Source organism: Micromys minutus (genome assembly GCF_963924665.1).
Source record: "Micromys minutus genome assembly, chromosome: 18".
Classification (NCBI taxonomy): Eukaryota; Metazoa; Chordata; class Mammalia; order Rodentia; family Muridae; genus Micromys; species Micromys minutus.
This window is the reverse complement of record NC_137953.1, coordinates 41,250,752-41,269,567: the sequence shown is the minus strand read 5'-3', so window position 1 is coordinate 41,269,567 and position 18,816 is coordinate 41,250,752. Positions and strand designations below refer to the sequence as shown.

Genomic DNA, 18,816 nt, shown 5'->3' with positions numbered 1-18,816 from the left:
ACATAATTAAAAATGAAAGTATGTCTGGTTTTACAAAGAGGTCCGTGGTCCAGCAGAGAGGTAACACAGAGGCATTTCAAAAGCATCACCTTGAAGGCCATGATGAGGATGATGCCAGGGATGGAGGCGATGCGGATGAGCCAGCGCCACCCAATGGTGGGGATGACTACAGAGGCCATGCTGATGATGAGCAGGGAACCAGCAAGCCAGAAAACCTGGGAGAAAGACCAGAAACATGACTATCCATCTGTCCTGCCTCTCTGACGTTTCCCCTTCTGTGGAGCCTTGGAGCTGATCCTTCTGTGTAGTTTGTGAGTGAGGTGGGAGTTCTGAGGGGTGATAATCGGGTCCTACTTCCAGGATGGCTCCTCTGATCTGAGGAGTTAAGTCACTCTGTTCTGTGGTTCAGTTTGTTTTCTATAAATTGTTGGCTCTACTTTAGCTACAGAAAACCGTCAGCAATGTCACTAAAGTTTAAAACAAACTAAACATCTAATACTCTGGGGTTCTCAACACTGATGGCACAGATAACGCCATCTCTGCATCTTAAGGAAGCACAAGGAAGGTGAGGAAGGTGCTCCACTCCGGGCTCTCGGCCAACATTTTCTCTTTCAGAAGGATGTGACATCATTTTATCTTTCAGAAGGATGTGATGTCATTTTCTCTTTCAGAAAGATGTGATGTGGTTTTTTTTTACTGTTTGCCTCCAATGCTCCCTCAGACACAGACAATAAGAAGTATTTTGTTCCTTTCTTTTTCCAAAAAAACATTCCATAGAATACATAATGTTTTATGCTCTGGGTTTTTGTTTGTTTACAAACTTGATATTAAGTACTGTGGGCCCCACTGGTCAAGAATTATTAATAGAACCATTCCTGTTTGCCTGAGCACTCCTACCCATTTATAATGAAAAATAATGTTCACTATCTCACGGAGATAAAAAAAAAAGTAGTATTTTAGAAGACCCTTTAGAAAGTCAATTAATGGGTAGCTTTTAAAAATATTTATTTTTATGTGCATTTATTTTTACCTGCATATGTTTGTGTGCCATATCTGGTGATTGAGAAGGCCAGTAGGTATCAGATTCCCTAGAACTGGAGTCACAGCTGGTTGTAAGCTGCCAAGTGGGTCCTGGGAATCAAACCCATATGTTCTAGAAGAATAGCAGTGCTTTTAACCACTAAGCCATCTTTCCAGACCCAAGGGAGGGTTACCTTATAAACAATAACTTCACCAAAAATAGATTCTTTTAGAAAGTGTTAGGGCTATAAAGACAATAGAATATTGTATGGAGAATGACTTGGGTGACAAGGGACAACTTTTCTGAAGTAAATATAGCTGCTGTGTAAGAGTAAGTGACAGTTGATGTGGCATTGGGATGGATCTCAGTAGTAATGGAGGAAAGACTTTATTAATGCATTGAGCACACATCTCTGAAGGGAAAGGTGACAAGGTTTGTTGATGAACACTTGAACAATGGGTCCGAGAATTGGGAATGAGGCAGCAGAGTCTGGAAGCTGAGTATGGGAAAGGGAAGAGTAGGGTCCACTGAGGCTCCTACTTAAGCTCAGATGGCAGAAGGTGAGCTGCTTGCTTTGACCTGGAATAGAAACATGAATATCACAGGTCTTGGGAAAGTGAAGAGGCAAGTCCTAAGAAGGTTGCATGTGGTAATTTGAAGAAAATGCGCCCTTAGGTCCTTTGGGACTATTAGGAGGTGCGAGATTGTTGAAGTAGGTAAGGCTTTGTTGGAGGAGGTATGTCACTAGAAGATGGGTTTTTGAGGTCTCAGAAGCTCAAAAAGTCTTCCTTCCTGCTACCTACTAATTTAAATCTAGATCTCTCAGCTCCTTCTCCAGCAACGCATCTGCCTGCAAGCTGACCATAACAATAATGGGCTGAACCTCTGAAACTATAAGCCAGTCCCAATTAAATCTGTTCCTTTATAAGAGGTGCCATGGTCATGGTCTCTCTTCACAGCAATAAAACCCTAACTAAGTTGTTATGATAGGTTGGACCATGCTTTTGTTTGGAGGAATGTGGACTTAGGATTGGGAAAGCCATGGAATGTTTTCAGTGGGGCTTAATAGGCAATCCTAGTAGAAACATGGAAGACAGTGCTGCTGAGGGTGACAAACTGTTGGGACCTGGCTCAAAAGGTTTCAGAGGAGACTCTTCTTATGATGTTTTGGTGAAGAATGTGGCTTCTTTCTACCCTTGTATGAAAAATCTGTCTACAGCTAAGTTAAAGAGTTTTTAGATTGATTGTGTTTCAAAAAATAATCTCAAAACAGCCTAATATCCATTTTTGGTGTGGTTATCAATAATGAAAATCAATCTAAGCAAGGAAATATACAAAATGCAAAGTTTGAGGAGAAAATGGGCACCAGGAAGTGGAATGGAGCTAAATCATGCGAGCAAAGAGATCAACAGACTAAAGAAAAGTCTGATATTAAATGAAATAAAAGGAGTGGTGACCTCATGGCAAGATCCCACCCAGCTAAGCTTCCAACTTGCTAAAAGGAATTAAAGAATAGCTTAGGTCCTGGTGTGGTGGTGCACATCTTTAATCCTAGCATTCAGAAGGCAGAGGCTGGCAGATCTCTGTTTGAGGCCACCCTGGTCTACAGAGTTCCAGGACAGTCAGGTTTAGGGAACAAAGGAAACCATCAAAAACATAAAGGTGGTGAGGCCCATTAAGTGCTTTCCCTTATAAGAATTGCTGTGATCATGGCGTTTCTTCACAGCAATAAAATCCTGACATTGCATTTTAGGACTCACTAAAATATTCTAGTGACTCGCAGGTACATGGCAACCAGCTCTCAATTCAGGGAGGTGTTCCTGGTTTTCAATCTATAGTTTTGGAGACAGTAAGAAGAAAGCCTAGGTTGAGCTGTTTGTCCCTTTCTGTAGGATTCACGTCCATGAATTCTACATCCATGGTTTCAGCCAACTGTATATGGAAGATATTAAGAAACAAAAAGTCTGTGCTAGACAAGTGAATACCTACAAAACATAGATTAGGCAACTCAAATGTAAATGATTGAAAGTATATAGTATCTGAGGGGGTATATACAATATGACACCATTCTCTATAAAGAACTTGAGCCTCCATAAATGCTTATATCCTCTGGGATCCAAGAACCAATCTACCATGGATAGATAGAAAGGGATGTGTATATATAGGCAGCCACTGGAGTTGAATATATGACCCAAGGAGACTTAGACAAGATGGGGGCACTGAGGAAGCCTGCCACAGTGCTGGACAGATGGATCACTTAGTATTGAAGGATAAAGTGCAGACACTATGAATACAGATGCATTCCTGGTCATGAAAAACTAAAGACAAAAATGTGGTGAGAAATTGGACTCACCGTTGGGTGTTTCTGGTTCTTGATGGTTGGTGTTACTGGAATTCTATATTTAAAAAATGCAAAGCAACCTCCTGTTTTATTCATTGCCAAATACTCTAAACCTTAGTGGAAAGGGTTTTCTTTCTCCTGGGCATTCACTGGAGTTGAGACCTTAGGGTCTGAGAGCATCAGAAACAGTCCAGGGGAGCAAGATCAATAAGGCTTCTGATGACCTCTAGTCAACAGCTAGCCAGGGTCTGTGGAGGGAAGACCCTGGAGGAACAGCAGCTGCCAAGACACAATCATGGTGCCTTCCTCCAAGTGGGAGCAATATGGATCTGGACACACCAGCATCCTTGGAAGAAAGATGAGACATGCAAAAAGGATAGGAGCTGTCTCCTCTGAAGTCTCAGTAGTGAAAAAGCCATCTTGGATGAACTTGAGCATCGTTGCTGGGTGGTACAAGTCCCCAGCTCAGATAAGCTTCACAGTGGACCCCTGCGTTAGACATGCTTTGTACCCATTAGTTGGTGCCAAAACACTAGGCGATGCTTGAGCTTCACAATGTGTATGAGTGTTTGATTGGAAGGAAGACAACCCACAGTTCTGTTCAGAAGCAGAAGGCTCTGTGGAGTCCCCACTCTACCTTACCTGAGACAAAGGCAGCATGTAGCCTCGGTATTTGGTGGGCAAAAATTCAGTCTTTATGATTAACCTGCACAGGGAATGAAGAAACATAGTCATCCTGTTTTTAGAAAGCCAAGCAACTGTTCTTTAAATGGTCACAAGCCTTCACCTCAATAAAGGCATTTATAAGCATGGGGGGGAGTTTAGAGATGGCTCAGCACTTATGATCACTTGTGGATCCTCCATGGGACCTGAGTTTGGCTCTCAGAACCCACATGGTGTTCGCCATCATCCTTAATTGCAGTTCCAAGGTGTCTGATGCCCTTTTGTATCCTCTACAGGCACCAGGCACTCATAGACTACACATACATACATTCATTCATACATACACACACAACACACATATAAACACATGCATACATGTGCACACATATATACAGACATGCATACATACACAGATACATATATACATACATACAATTGTACATACACATATATACATGCATGCTGCAAAGCACTCACACACATAAATCTAAAACTTATTTTAATTAAAAGGGAGCTCATTGGCTATGAAGCTGTAATTGTTACAGTGACCTTCTACTTCCAGTGAGAAGTGAACTTGCAGCTGCTCCTTGCCTGTCACTTTGCCACCACAGTCATTTAAACAGGGACATTGGCCTATCACTACAGCTATGAGAAGCTTTGGAAAACAGCTTTGTCAAATCGAATCACCCCTTTGATGTAAAAACATACCTAAGAAATGAAAATATACTCCAGGGAAGGCAAAGAATGCTCACTGATGAAAGTCACAGCACAGTCCTAATGAAGTGCGGGTGATTTGTAAACAGAATGAACAGAATTCATGAGAATGAGAGTCCAATGTTTTCACACTGTTTTCTGTTAGCATTATTCGCCAGAGCTGGGTTGTCTTTCTTTTCTTTTTCTCTTTCCCCCTTCTTTCTTTCCTTCTTCCCTTTCTTCTTTCCTTCTTCCTTTCTTTCCTCTTTCTTTCTTTTTTTCTTCCTTCCTTCCTTTAAAAGTATTGGCTGGGCTGTTTCTTGCAGGAGACTTTGAAGCTCTCTCAGCATCTCGTCCTGTCTGGCTCTCAGATACTTAACTAATGGCCCAGGAGAAAATGTCTGTTTTCTACACAAGAAGGCAGTGCCAGGTGCTCTGACGGCTCCTGATGTGATTGAAGGAGAACAAGCCTCAAGGCATCCTGGGGGGAATAGACTGAGAGGTTCTGTGGATATCTAGATGGCCCCATAACTGGAACATTATCACAGCAACTCTCACACCCAAACATCGAGACCCTGTACAATCACCGAGCAGCAGAAGACAGGCTGGCAGGTAACAGGCAGTACATTCATTAAAGCCTGTTTCAGGATTTCCCCTCTGCTTTGGTTTTTCTTTCTGGTATGGGTTTTGTTTTTTATCTTGTTTTTTTTTAATCCAAATATTTTTATTTTATTTTTAATTGTGTGTGTGTATGTGTGTGTGTGTGTGTGTGTGTGTGTGTGTGTGTGTGTTCATGTGCACATGGATTGCAGGTTCCCAAAGAGACCAGAGGCATCAAATTTCCTCTGCAGTTGATTTGAACTTTGGCCCTCTGCAAGAGCAGTAAGTACTCTTAACCCTTGAGCCATTTGTCTAGTCAGGTGTGGTTTTAAACTTCATAATGCGTGGCTGCTCCTGAATGGTACAAGTGTTTGTATTTGGCCCCAGAGCCAGCTCTCTCTTATCCCCTTTGAGGTGAGAGGGGTTGACAGGCAGCAATATGAAGGGATACGAAGAGTGCCACAAATAGTGTGCAGGAAAAAACGTAAATCCTACATCCTTGACCTACCTTCAAAACCAAGGCCTTGACCACGAGCTGTCGGACTAACATGGACTTCAGCTATTTAGTACAGTGTATGTTTGTGTGTGTGTGTGTGTGTGTGTGTGTGTGTGTCTGTGTGTGTCTCTGTGTGTGTGTCTCTGTGTGTCTGTGTGTGTGTGTCTGTGTGTGTGTCTGTGTGTGTCTGTGTGTGTCTGTGTGTGTGTGTGTCTGTGTGTGTGTGTCTGTGTGTGTGTCTGTGAGTGTCTGTGTGTGTCTGTGTGTGCATGTGTGTGTGTGTGTGTGTGTCTGTGTGTGCATGTGTGTGTGTGTCTGTGTGTGTGTGTTTTTCTGCCTGTATATAAATCTATGCCCCCTTATCTGTGTGTGAATGTGTACATGTGTGTCTGTCTCTGTCTCTGTGTCTATCTGTGACTGTGTGTGTGTGTATCTGTCTCCATCTCTGTGTGCATGTGTGTGTATGCTTTGTCTGCCTGTATATAAACCTGTGCCCCATGTGTGAATGTGTACATGTGTGTATGTCTCTCTCTCTCTGTGTGCATGTATGTCCGTTTCTCCCTCCCTCCCTCTCCCCCCCCCGTGTGTGTGTGTGTGTGTGTGTGTGTGTGTGTGTGTGTGTACACCACATTTAGAATGACAACATTTCTCTCCCAAAGACAAGACCATGAAGCAGGTCTTACCCTTGTGCATGGCCAGATACTCCACAGCCTACCATCGTCCGCAGAAAGACAAACCAGATGTAGGAGGGGGAGAAAGAGGTGAGTAAGGAGAAGTAGGCTCCCCACAGGAATGAGAGCAGCAAAATCTGAAGCAAGAAAAGAACATGTGTCATTGGATCTGCCTGGAGAAGGAAGGGGTCTCAGACACCTCTGGAGGTGGGAGCTTCCTCTGAGGAACATCAGGGGATGAAGGGATATCAGACACCTCTGGATGTGGGTGCTTCCTCTGAGGAACATCAGGGCCACAGCACCTGCTGGTCTCTCACAGTCTCCACTGACACACTCCAGAAAATTCTGTGTCTGAAAGCCCCTTTTTCTGCATCCAGCACGTCCACCCTCAGAGGTAACACAGAACAAAGCTCTCCCCTCTCCCCTCACAGGGCTGTTAGGAGCAAAGGAGACCCTGTATTGGAAAGAGTATTCAAAGCAAACGAAGCATTGCTTTTTCTTATTTACAAGAACAACAAAGGTTTAGAACTAAAGTCCCCAGGAAAACCATGGCTATGCTGATGATTTTACAAAACTGGGTGGCTGCTGAGAACTATAACTTAGAAAGCTGGACTACTACAGATCTAGAGCCACATTATCTTAGGATGTCCTTAGCTCTCTCAGTAGACATTTTTCACCCACCTCTGTATCCAACATCCCAGTAATCGTAAGGTAAAACCTTTGGGTTACATGAACTTAACTAGCTTTTGCTGTCCCCAAGCTAAAAAACAATGTCATTAGGTAACTTCTGAGCCCTATAGCAGAGAGTCCCCTGCTTTGCTTCAGCCACCAATCTAATGTCCCCAACATGTGTCTTTGCTATTAAGTAGCAAGACCAAGTTGGAACATTGTCTTAGGGTTACTATTGCTGTAATGGAACACCATGACCAAAGAGAACTGGGGAAGGGTTTGTTTGCCTCACACCCCTACATCAGTGTTCATCATCCAAAAAAGTCAGAACAGGAACTCAAAGGCAGGAGCTGATGCAGATGCCTCGGAGGGAAGCTGCTAACTGGCTTGCTGTCTTATAGAATCCAGAACCACCAGTCTGTCGATGGCATCACCCACAACGGGCTAGGCCCTCTCTCATTCACCACTAATTAAGAAAATGCCCTACAGGTTTACCTTCAGCTGGATCTTACGGAAGCATTTTCTCAATTGAGGCTCCCTTCTCTCTGATGACTCTAGCTTGTGTCAAGTTGACATAAAACTAGCCAGTAAAATGTGGTATTCGGGGTAACCTGAGTCTGTGTTCCTGCTGGTCACTGTCATTTGTGTTCAGCTCCTCAATAAGCTCTCGGATCCCCTTTGAGGTGGGAGGTACCAACATGAGACAAGTCCATGGAAGAGGAGCAATAGGGAAAGTGCCCCAAAGGGGGTGTGTGCAGTCTTACATGGCCCAACCTACCTTCCAGCGGCCATATCTGTCAGCCAGGAGACCAAAGAGAATGCTGGATACCATGTAGCCAAAAAACACCATCTATAACCAAGGTGGAAAAAAAATGCTCTAAGCAGAATACACCACCAGTGAGCTTGTGTTTGCTACATTAATCATATAGCCATCCCAAGTAAAATTAGGCTGCAGATGCAGCCTTCCATGGTTCAGGGAGTACAGGCGGGCTCCTGAGGTCAGTGTCTACGCTTCTGTTACAAATATACCACACTGACAGGACTCAGGTGGAAATGGGTCCTTCTTCCAGAAACTGGCTTCAGCTGTACACAGACCAAAGCTGTGACTTCTCGTTGTCACATAAGATCTGGTCATGCTTGTTATCCCTCATTGTGGTGGCAGAGCTGCTGCCACCAAAGCAGCCTTTCTTTGTGTGATCACAAATGAACAACACCGGAGCCAGTCACCCACTTGAAAACTTCTCAAGAGCTGGGGCAAGGGCTCAGTTGGAAGGATACTTGCTTAGCACACCTAAAACCCTGGGTTTTATCCCCAGTGCCACATAAAATCAGGCATGAGGGTTTGTGTCTGTAAGCCCAGCCCTCTGGAGGTAGAAGCAAGAGGGTCAGAAATGTAAGGTTATCCTTGGGTATTGGAGGCTAGATTGGACTACATGGATGCAGAGAATCATAGACAGACACCGTCATAGATCTTCCCAGTTAAAATCCTGGCTGCTGGGGCACTGTGTGTCTTTCAGTTCCTGAGAAGCAGAAGCACTCCCTCAGGCAGTAGGACACTCAGGTCATCTGTGTGTCTCTGCGTTCCCCACAAGTCAGCAAAGCATATAGAAGCTTGGCTGAGCAATTACTCTTAATTAGCCATTAATCTTATGTACCCTGTATAACTTGTAAACAACATTGTATCCTGGCAACTACAACTGTATTCTGTTTCTGATAAGCATATAAAAAGTCCGATTGCTTGCAATAAACTTGTCTCAGCCTCAGTCTTGCTGACAGCCTTCCAAGCCAGGCCTGGTTTTCATTCTCACCAACCGTTTCCAGAGACTTAGTTCAGTAAGTGAGCGCAGGTGCTTACACATAGAGACCCTGTCTCAATAAACAAATACATAAAATCTCTGAACTGTAAACCCTAAGGCCTTGTTTTCCTCTCTTGTCTAACACTTCACTCAGCCCTGGCTCTGTGTTGGTGCCTGTGCACTTAGCACCCACTTCTCTGCCTTCCAGACAATTGCTTTTCCCCTTAGGAAGCCTCCAGGCTGATGCCTCCAGGAAAGAAGAGGCATAGTGCCAGCTTTGCCTCCAGCACTTCTCATGGGAAATGCCCCCTCTCCCCTTCTCCCTCCCCCTCCCCCTTCCACCTGCCCTGTTTCTCTTCCTCTCTACCCTTCATAAGAGAGACTCAGAAGGAACTGTTTGAAAGACATCAAGCAAGCCCATTGCCCCACCCCACTTCTGTGCTGCAGATCAAATCCAGGGCCTTAGGTTCCCATAAATTCTCTTTTATAAATTATTTTTTCAATTAGCAAACAATGTGTATGTAATGGGTTTCATTGTTATAGCATTTTTATACACATTTTAAAAATTGTGTTGTGAGGGTGGGGGGAGAGGGAGGGAGGGAGGGAGGGAGAGAGAGAGAGAATGTGTGTGCCTGACTGTCGTATATGTACCCATACATGATGATGTCCAAGTAGCCCAGAAGAACATTGGATACCTGGAGCTGAAGTTACATGTGGTTTGAGCTGCTCAACAGTTGCACTGGGACTCAGACTTGTGCCAGCAGCAGGGGTCCTTAATCTACCTAAGCCATGGACCTCCAAGCTTTTTTGATGACGCCTGCTTCCCTTCTTTCCTTTCTCTCCTGCTTCCTGTTGGTTCCCCCACCCCACCCACCCACTGTCATGTCACACTTGTTCTATTCGGTTTTCATCTTCCCTAATCCTCCCATCTTTTCCCCCCTCATGGTTCTTGTCTTAGTTTCATGACACATATCTGCCCTAAACACAGATTTAAAAAGTAGAAGCTAGGAGCCACCGATGAGAGAAAACGTGGTGTTTGTCTTTTGAATCTGGGATACTTGGTTTAACATGATTTCCAGTTCCATACATGTCCATACACTGTCATGACTCTTGTTTTCCTTATGGCTGGTTAAAGTTCTATTTTGTACATGCGCCATGTTTTCTTCTGTGTTCATCTGCCCCTGAGATGACTCCATTTCTAGCACATTTCAGTGTGCACAGAGCAGCATCATAGATGTGCAAGTGTCTCTGCAGTTGGACCAAGAGTATTTTCAGACTGTACCCTGGCACTGGAGTATGGCTGAGCTCTAGTTTTAGGGTTTGTTTGGCTTCTGTTTTTGAGAAGCCTGCATATTGATTTCCATGGAGGTTATTTCAGCATCAACAGTGGATAAGGGCTCCCCTCCCCCACACCCTTGCCAACATCTGTGGTCATTCATCTTCTTGATGACAGCCACTGTGACTCGGATGAAACCAAATCTTGAAGTCGTTTCATTTTATTTTATTTTTTAAGATTCATTCATTTATATGAGTATGTTGTTCCTCTCTTCTGATACCAGAAGGCCACATTGGAGCCCATTTAGATGGTTCTGAGCCACCGTGTGGTTTCTGGGAATTGAATTCAGGACCTCTGGAAGAGCAGTCAGTGATCTTAACCACTGAGCCATCTCTCCAGCCCCTTGAAATCGCTTTAATTTTCATTTCTCTGATAGCTAAGGTTGCTGAATACTTTAAATGTCTATTGGCTGTTTAATTTCTTTTGAGGCCTGTATGATATATTACATCACCAATTTAATGGAAATTTTGGGTTCTTGGTGTTTTACTTCCCCAGTTCTTTACGTGTTTGGAGTATTGCCCCCCCACCCCGTTTGAGCTGGCAGGCATTTTCTCCCTTTCTGTAACCTGCCTCTGCACTCTGCTGACTGCTCCTTGGCTGGCTTTTAAATTTTCACATAATTCTACTTGTCAGCTGGGGTCATTTCCAGTGTTTTGGAGTCTTTCAGAAAGTCTTTGCTATTCCTGTTTCCCTCTAGAGGTTTCAGTGGTTTTGGGTTTTATATTAAGGTCTCTGATCCATTTTGAATTGATTTTTGTGCAGTGCGAGATGTAGTTCTAATTTCGTTCTTTGTGTGTGTACTCAGTTTTCCCAGAACCCCTTGCAGACAGGCTTTATGCTTTCCCATGGGTGTTTTTGACACCTTTCTCAAAACCTGCGTGGCCATGGCCGTGCGGGTTTATGTCTGTGTCGACTGCTGTATGCCCTCAGTCTGCATGTGGATCTTGGCCAGCACTGTGGTTTGTTATATGGCTCTGCAATGCCATTTGAAATCAGGGGCCTGCATAAATCTCTCTGCTTGGGGTTGCTTTGACCACGAGGAGTCTTTTGTGTTTAGACGTTAATCTTAGGATTGTTTCTTTCTACTTCTTCAAAGAGTAGCATTGGAGTTTTGATGGGGATTGGAATGAATCTAGAGACTGCCCTTGCCAACACAACCACGTACATGGTGTTAATTCTACCAATCCATAAACATGGAGTCTTCCCACTTTCTGGTACAGTCTTTGCTTTTCCTTTATTCAGTGTCTTAGTTTTCACCCCATAGTTTTTTGACCTACAAAAGCCATGATTATTGCCCTGGGCTCTACTTTCTGGAATAGAAACTTGACTCATAGCCTGTGTTAACCCTGAAGCCTGCATTTCTGTAAGATTGCAATAACACACTTCACAGTTCTCTTGCAGTCTTCCTGTGGAACTCTGATCCCTTATTTAAAATATAAAAAATGATTCTGCCAAGTATGGTGGCACACCTGTAATCCCAGCACCCAGAGACTGAAAGAGGGGACACAAATGAAGCACAGACCGTGTCCCGTGCTGTGTAGTAAGATCCTGTATCAATCACAAAGCAGAAGGCAAGTTTCTGACTCAAATACTACAGAAAAGGACAGACCTGCTGCTGTGACTCGACACACATCTGGGCCCCAAGCCTTCTGTCCTCCAAGACACAGAAAGAAACAGGATTTACAGAGCAGTTCTCAGGGAGGGAGTGGGGATCCAGCACAGATGCCAATTCAGAGGAGGCTGTGAGTGGAAAGGTAACCATCTGTCCTCACTGTCCTACCAAGCAAGGGACACTCCTCTGTCCGTATCCTTGCAAGCTCGAAAGGTATGGTGGATTCAATAGGGATGCCCCCCGTAGACATGTGTATTTCAGTGTGTGGCCCACAGGGAGTGACACTATTGGGAGGTGTGCCCTTATTGAAACAGGTGTGGCCTTGTTGGAAGTGTGTCACTGTAAAGGAGGGCTTTAGGTCTTATATATGCTCAAGCTACCCTCAGGGTGACACAGTCACCTTCTGCTTCCTTCAGATGAAGATGTAGAACTCCCAGCTCTTCCTGCACCATGCCTGCCTGGATGCTGCCATCCTCCCACCATGACGATAGTGGACTAAGCCTCTGAGACTGTAAGCCAGCCCCCGTTAGATGGTTTTCTTTATAAGAGTTTCTGCGGTCACTGTGTTTCTTCACACCAATGAGACCCGAACTAAGGCACAAGAATATAAGCCAGGGAATGGGGGTGGGGGGAGGTCAGCAAGAAAGCATCTAGAATTTTCCACGAGCGCTTTCAGACAACGGCCTTAACCCTGTCTCACAGAATCTTGCCCTCGAAGCCTGTTACAGGTCACCACCTTCCTGACTCCCAGCAGTCCTCTCAGCCAGGCCACAGTCTGGGATGTCATTCTGGGTTATGTGTAAGCCAACTCCTTTCTCATTACTCTGCGCCTCTCTGGTCCTCCTAGGCTGGTGTCAGTGCCTCAGTAGTTTCAGAACACACAGACTCACCTCCAGGCATTGCCGTTCACAGACACTTACCGCCTCCCTGGTATCTGGCCCACCAGCCATGCTTCCTCAGAATTATTGGAGCAGCCAATCACAACCCTTTTTAAGGCTTTCGGTGGCTTCTCACATTCACAGCATGGCCTCACATTTTCATATGTCCTCTTGGCATACTAACCGAACCATGTGTCAGATAGAAAACTTACCTTAATATCCATTTAAGAAACATAGTGACTATTGAAGTATAAATCCTTTGTGTGAAGTTGCTTCTTGTGACATGGACTAGGAATCTGAAAACTGGGACACATAACTGTGTCAAATGTCTTTTTCAGGAAGAACTTAACACTTTGCTGGATGTTGAGTGGAGATCAGCTGGAGGGCCGGATGCTAGGGAGGAGGGGCTGGGGCTGTGATTGATGGCAGTGCACAGAAGTGCGACTGTTCTAGAATCACTGAGGAGACATCAGCTAGGAATGCTTGGCCACTCATGGTTAGTCGCTAGACCAAAAGAGAAAGTGAAAAAGGCATTGAATGCTAACTGCACAGGGCCTGGAACCCAGGAGTTTTTGAGGCCAGCACTGCTCATCATGGGTGGGGTCAGGGTTGGCTGAGCTCCTGAAGGACTGGAAAGAAAGCCGGGCACTCGGTTGTCCATTCACAGGGCACAGGCAGAAGGTACTCACCGTAGTAACAAGCGCCACCTGCCAGTTGTCCAGCCTCCATTCACATCGGATAACAGGGGACACCACCGCTATTAACATGATCTCCATGGCCTCCACAACCTGAAAGAGAAGGGAACAATGCCACATCTGTATACCAGCTATCACCTCCACACAGGCATGTCACATCTGTACACCAGCTCATAACACCTCCACACAACCATGTCACATCTGTACACCAGCTCATAACACCTCCACACAACCATGTCACATCTGTACACCAGCTCCTGTCACCTCCACACAACCATGTCACATCTGTACACCAGCTTCTGTCACCTCCACACAGGCATGTCACATCTGTACACCAGCTCCTGTCACCTCCACACAACCATGTCACATCTGTACACCAGCTTCTGTCACCTCCACACAGGCATGTCACATCTGTACACCAGCTCCTGTCACCTCCACACAACCATGTCACATCTGTACACCAGCACCTATCACCTCCACACAAGCATGCCACATCTGTACACCAGCTCATAACACCTCCACACAACCATGTCACATCTGTACACCAGCTCATAACACCTCTACACAACCATGTCACATCTGTACACCAGCTCCTGTCACCTCCACACAACCATGTCACATCTGTACACCAGCTCATAACACCTCCACACAACCATGTCACATCTGTACACCAGCTCCTATCACCGCCACACAGGCATGTCACCTCTATACACCAGCTTATAACACCTCCACACAGGCATGCCACATCTGTACACCAGCTCCTAACACTTCCACACAACCATGTCACATCTGTACACCAGCTCCTATCACCTCCACACAACCATGTCACCCTCCCAGCCCCAATGTCCTCGCTCCCCTAGGTCAGCAGTTCTCAGCCTGGGGATCCTCAACCTGGAGGTTGAATGACCTGTTCATGTTCTGCACTGTTCTCAACATTATATTCCAAGCTCCCACAGAACATCCCACAGAGCTCTTAATGTCCCAATGACTCTTCTAGCTCAAACTTCCGAAGTCCTTCCACAGTCTTCCCCAAAGGTTGTCACAGGAATACCCCACTATGCTGGTACCAATTTGTCTTAGTCAGGGTTTCTATTCCTGCACAAAATATCATGGCCAAGAAGCAAGTTAGAGGTGGGGGAAAGGTTTATTCAGCTTACACTTCCACATTGCTGTTCATCACCAAAGGAAGTCAGGACTGGAACTCAAGCAGGTCAGGAAGCAGGAGCTGATGCAGAGACCATGGAGGGATCTTACTTACTGGCTTGCTCAGCTTGCTTACTTATAGAACCCAGGTCTCCCAGCCCAGGATAGTACCACCCACAATGGGCTGGCTCCTCCCCCCTTGATCACTAATTGAGAAAATGCCTTACAGCTGAATCTCATAGAGGTGTTTTCTCAAAGGAGGCTCCTTTCTCTGTGTAACTCCAGCTTGTGTCAAATTGACACAAAAACCAGCCAGTACAATATACATAATATATAATACAAATTAATAATTAGTTGATATTACATATTAATAGTAAACAATCAATATTAAATTTGTTATACTAAATATTATATTAGTATGATATTAAGTATTATATTAGTATTTAATTTAGAGAGAGAGAGAGAGAGAGAGAGAGAGAGAGAGTGTGTGTGTGTGTTTGAGTATGCATGCGTACCACATGTACGAAGGACCCAAGGCAACCAGAAGGTTGTATTGGATCCCCTGGAACTGGAGTTACAGATGGTTGTGAGCTGCCATGTGGGTGCTGGAATGAAACCTGGGTCTTCTGCAAGAGCAGCACATGCCATCCCTCTAGCCCAACTTTATCTTCTTAGTCTCTTACTCACCGAGCTCCCCCATTTGGCTTGACCCGATGGCCAGCAGGAATCCTTATCTTCCCCTCCCGCTGGGACTGCAGGTGCACGCACCACTGAATGCAGCCTTGGTATAGATGCTGGGGCCAGACTCAGGCAGAATTTTTGTTTTTGAGATAGGGCTGGCTTTGAACTCTTGGCCTCAAGTGATCCTCATACCTCAGTCTAGGTATCTAATGGGACTACAGGACCTACCAAATTTGAGAGCTTGCACCCTGACAAGGGAGAGGAAGGAGAAATAAAGGAAGAGAGCACGTTTGCCGGAGGTTTCTCTCAATGACACTTCTGGGACAGAGGGTCGTTTATTATAGTAATGTGGAGGCCTGGCGTGAAAAGGAGGAGTCGTGGTCCCAAAGCTCTGGACTTTCCTGTTACTGTGTGGCTTGTCTGCCCTAGAGGATTGCAGCTGTGCTCAGAGTTCAGAGACTGGGTTTTAGCACAGGACTCAGACAGCATGACCATCTCAGAAAGTGTTTGATTTACCAAATACCTCTTCCAATCCTCCTGCTTCCTCCTCTCAAAACCAGAATTACACTCCTGTGTTGCCTGCTTTCGGTTAGTGAACATTTGGTGAAAGTCTTTAGAGAATTAAATATTCAGGACTGCAATCACCTAAGTCCACCATACCAAGGAGAACACAATAAGACCACATTTCCCAAAAGAAAGAGATTTGATTTGATTTGATCTTTGCACTGGGGTACTGGGCATCTATCCCAGAGTCTTGCTGAAACTTCACCTGCTAGCCAAGCTCTCTTTCACTGAGATGTATCACTAGCCCTTTCTAAAACTTAAAAAAAGCCTAAATGTGTGTGTGTGTGTGTGTGTGTGTGTGTGTGTGTGTGTGTGTGTGTATAAGGGTATATGCCACTGTGGACATGTGAAGTCAGATTTTACATATCCCAAGCTGGCCTCAAACTCAACACTTAGCAGAAGATAACCGTGAACTGCTGACCTTCTTATAGCTATCTGCCGAATGCTGTGAATACAGATATTCCCACCATGCCTAGCACACAACACCTAGAATTTAGGAGAAACATATGCCAATGATAGAAGAAAACTGAGCCTCTTAGGGGATCGAGAATCTTCCTGACAGCAGGTGCTCTAGATGATACCAATGCATACACGCTCAAGAGTTTGTGTCTACTCCTCATGGAACAACCCCATGGTCATTTCCTTTCTTCCCAAGAGCTCAGTGTAAACCTTTAAGATGAGTCTTGAATTGCCAAAACAGACACATGCATTCAGTTGTTCCCACCCAACTCATTGCAAAGGCTGATGAAATTTCCATGGGATTCCCACTCCCTGGGATGGACAGCCCAGCGCTGGAGGCCAGCAGAAACTTGGTGCCAAACAGTGAGGTCAGAATCACAGCTACAAAGGTTGGCCAAGAGCACTCACCCCTGTGCTGCCCATGATTAGGAAGAGTGCAATGTGGAAGCGCCCGAAGCCGATGGTCTCCACTGCATCCTCTACTGTGAATGTCTTTGTATCTGACAAGGAAGGCAGAGTATGAGGACCACTGGGGGGGAGGGGAGAAGGGAACCCTTGAGGACTGTGGCCCACCTTTGCAGGTATGTGCAACATTATTATTACTTATTACTTTGGTCTTGTGAAGCCTAGACTGACTTCAAACTCCTATGTAGATGGGGATGACCTTGAACTCCTGATCCTCATGTCTCTATAACTCCTGTGGGATTACAAACTTGTGCCACCAAACCCAGTGTATGTGGTACTGAGAATCTAGTTTCAGACTTTGTGATGGTTTGCATATGCTAGGCCCAGAGAGTGGCACTATTAGAAAGTGTGGCCTTGTTGGAGGAAGTGTGTCATTCTGGGGGTGGGCTTGGAGACCTTCCTCCCAGCTGCCTGAAGATACTCAGTCTGTTTCTGGCTTCCTTTGGATGAAGGTGTAGAACTCTCAGCTCCTCCTGCACCATGCCTGCCTGGATTCTGCCATGCTCTTGCCTTGATGGTAATGGACTGAACCACTGAACCTTTAAGCCAGCCCCAATTAAATGTCATTTATAAGACTTGCCTTGGTCATGGTGTCTGTACACAGCAGTAAAACCCTAACTAAGACAGACTTTGTGCAGGTTAGGCAAACACTCTAACAACTGACCTATAGCCTTGACTCCTAGCATTACAACAATGTTAAGCAATGGTTTGAAAGCTGAGGTTTCGGGATGGTCTTACCTTTCTGCTGTGGTTCTGGGGCTGCCTGGCTCAGTTTCCGAAGGCTGATGATTGTCACGGGTTCTGTCTGCTTGGCTGCCATCTAGGTCACTCTGATTCCCCACACAGCTCCCCTAATGAAGCCAAAGAAGAAATATCATGGGCGAGTAGCAAAGAAGAAATATCATGGTTATAGAAGACTTATCCTATGCCAAGCCCACACCATGGAAAATTGCTTTGAGCCCTCACAAGTCCTAGAAGGAAGGTTAGTAGGTAGGCTTGGTCAGTAAAGTGCTTACTGTGCACACATTGTGAGCTTTTTGTATGCATAGAACCCATGTTAAAAAGACATCTGATGTGGAAACAGGAAGATTCCTGGGTCTTTCTGGCCAGCCAGCATGGCTGAATCTGCAAGTTGCATGCCAGTGAAAGACCTGCCTCAGATAAAGGTGGACAGCATTCCTGAGGGGCCACACCCTAGGTTGACCCGTAGCATGCACATACTCATGTACATACATGCACAGGCTCCTGAGGTTGACCTACACACACACACACACACACACACACGTGCACACACAAGTCCTAGAGTATTTTTTTTGTCTCTGCCATTCATTTTGTCAGACTACTCTTGACTACTCTTACGTTTAGATTCCCTCCTTGCTATTTACTGGGCACCTGGTTTGAGGAATTTGCCTCCTTCTGCACCTTCTTCTCCTCACTCCTAAAATGGGAATAATATGCTACTGCACCTAACTCTCAGGCCGGTGTGAGGTTAGCTCACAGAAAGCATTCATCCTCCACCCGCATTGCACGTGGTGTGCACCGACCTGTTCGGTAAGGGGAAGCCTCACGCTATGAGGACGGCTTATTAAGCATTTGCTGCCACAAATAAAGAGTGGTGACTGATCCAAGCAACAGTGGCACATGCCTTTAATCCCAGCACTCAGGAGGCAGAGGTATGTACATCTCTTAAGCACAGAGTTCAAGGCTAGCCTAGTCTACAGAGCAACTTCTAGGGCTACACAGAGAAACCCTGACTTGATGACCAAAAAAAAAAAAAAATTAAAATTAAAATTAAAAAAAGAATGATGACTACAAAAACTGGAAACATAGCAGCATGTTAAAATGCATTTGCTCATAGGAAATTCAAAGTGAAGACCTCATGATTGCCAGGGCTACATGGGAAGACTCCTTTTCATCAAAATAAAACACCCAAAAGAGGCAATATGAACTCACTAGCTCTGGCACAGAGGGGGCTCACAAGACTCCACCCCCAGCTGAGAGTTATTGGCAGCTGAGGGCTTCTAGGGAAGGAG

The 18,816-nt window shown here is 45.2% G+C and overlaps 1 protein-coding gene across 1 annotated transcript in view; it reads right to left on the bottom strand.

Annotated features, from left to right (window-relative positions):
• SVOPL (SVOP like) overlaps positions 1–17,603 on the bottom strand; it is a gene marked incomplete at both ends in the record, with an annotated part of 52,418 nt that extends 34,815 nt beyond the window's left edge. The window contains 7 exons of the mRNA XM_080932408.1: positions 90–215; positions 4,005–4,068; positions 6,498–6,622; positions 7,933–8,004; positions 13,466–13,564; positions 16,727–16,818; positions 17,522–17,603. Of these exons, the coding sequence (XP_080788534.1) occupies positions 90–215; positions 4,005–4,068; positions 6,498–6,622; positions 7,933–8,004; positions 13,466–13,564; positions 16,727–16,818; positions 17,522–17,603 (660 nt within the window). The remainder of the gene's footprint in view (positions 1–89; positions 216–4,004; positions 4,069–6,497; positions 6,623–7,932; positions 8,005–13,465; positions 13,565–16,726; positions 16,819–17,521) is intronic.
• Positions 17,604–18,816: the final 1,213 nt, after the last annotated feature.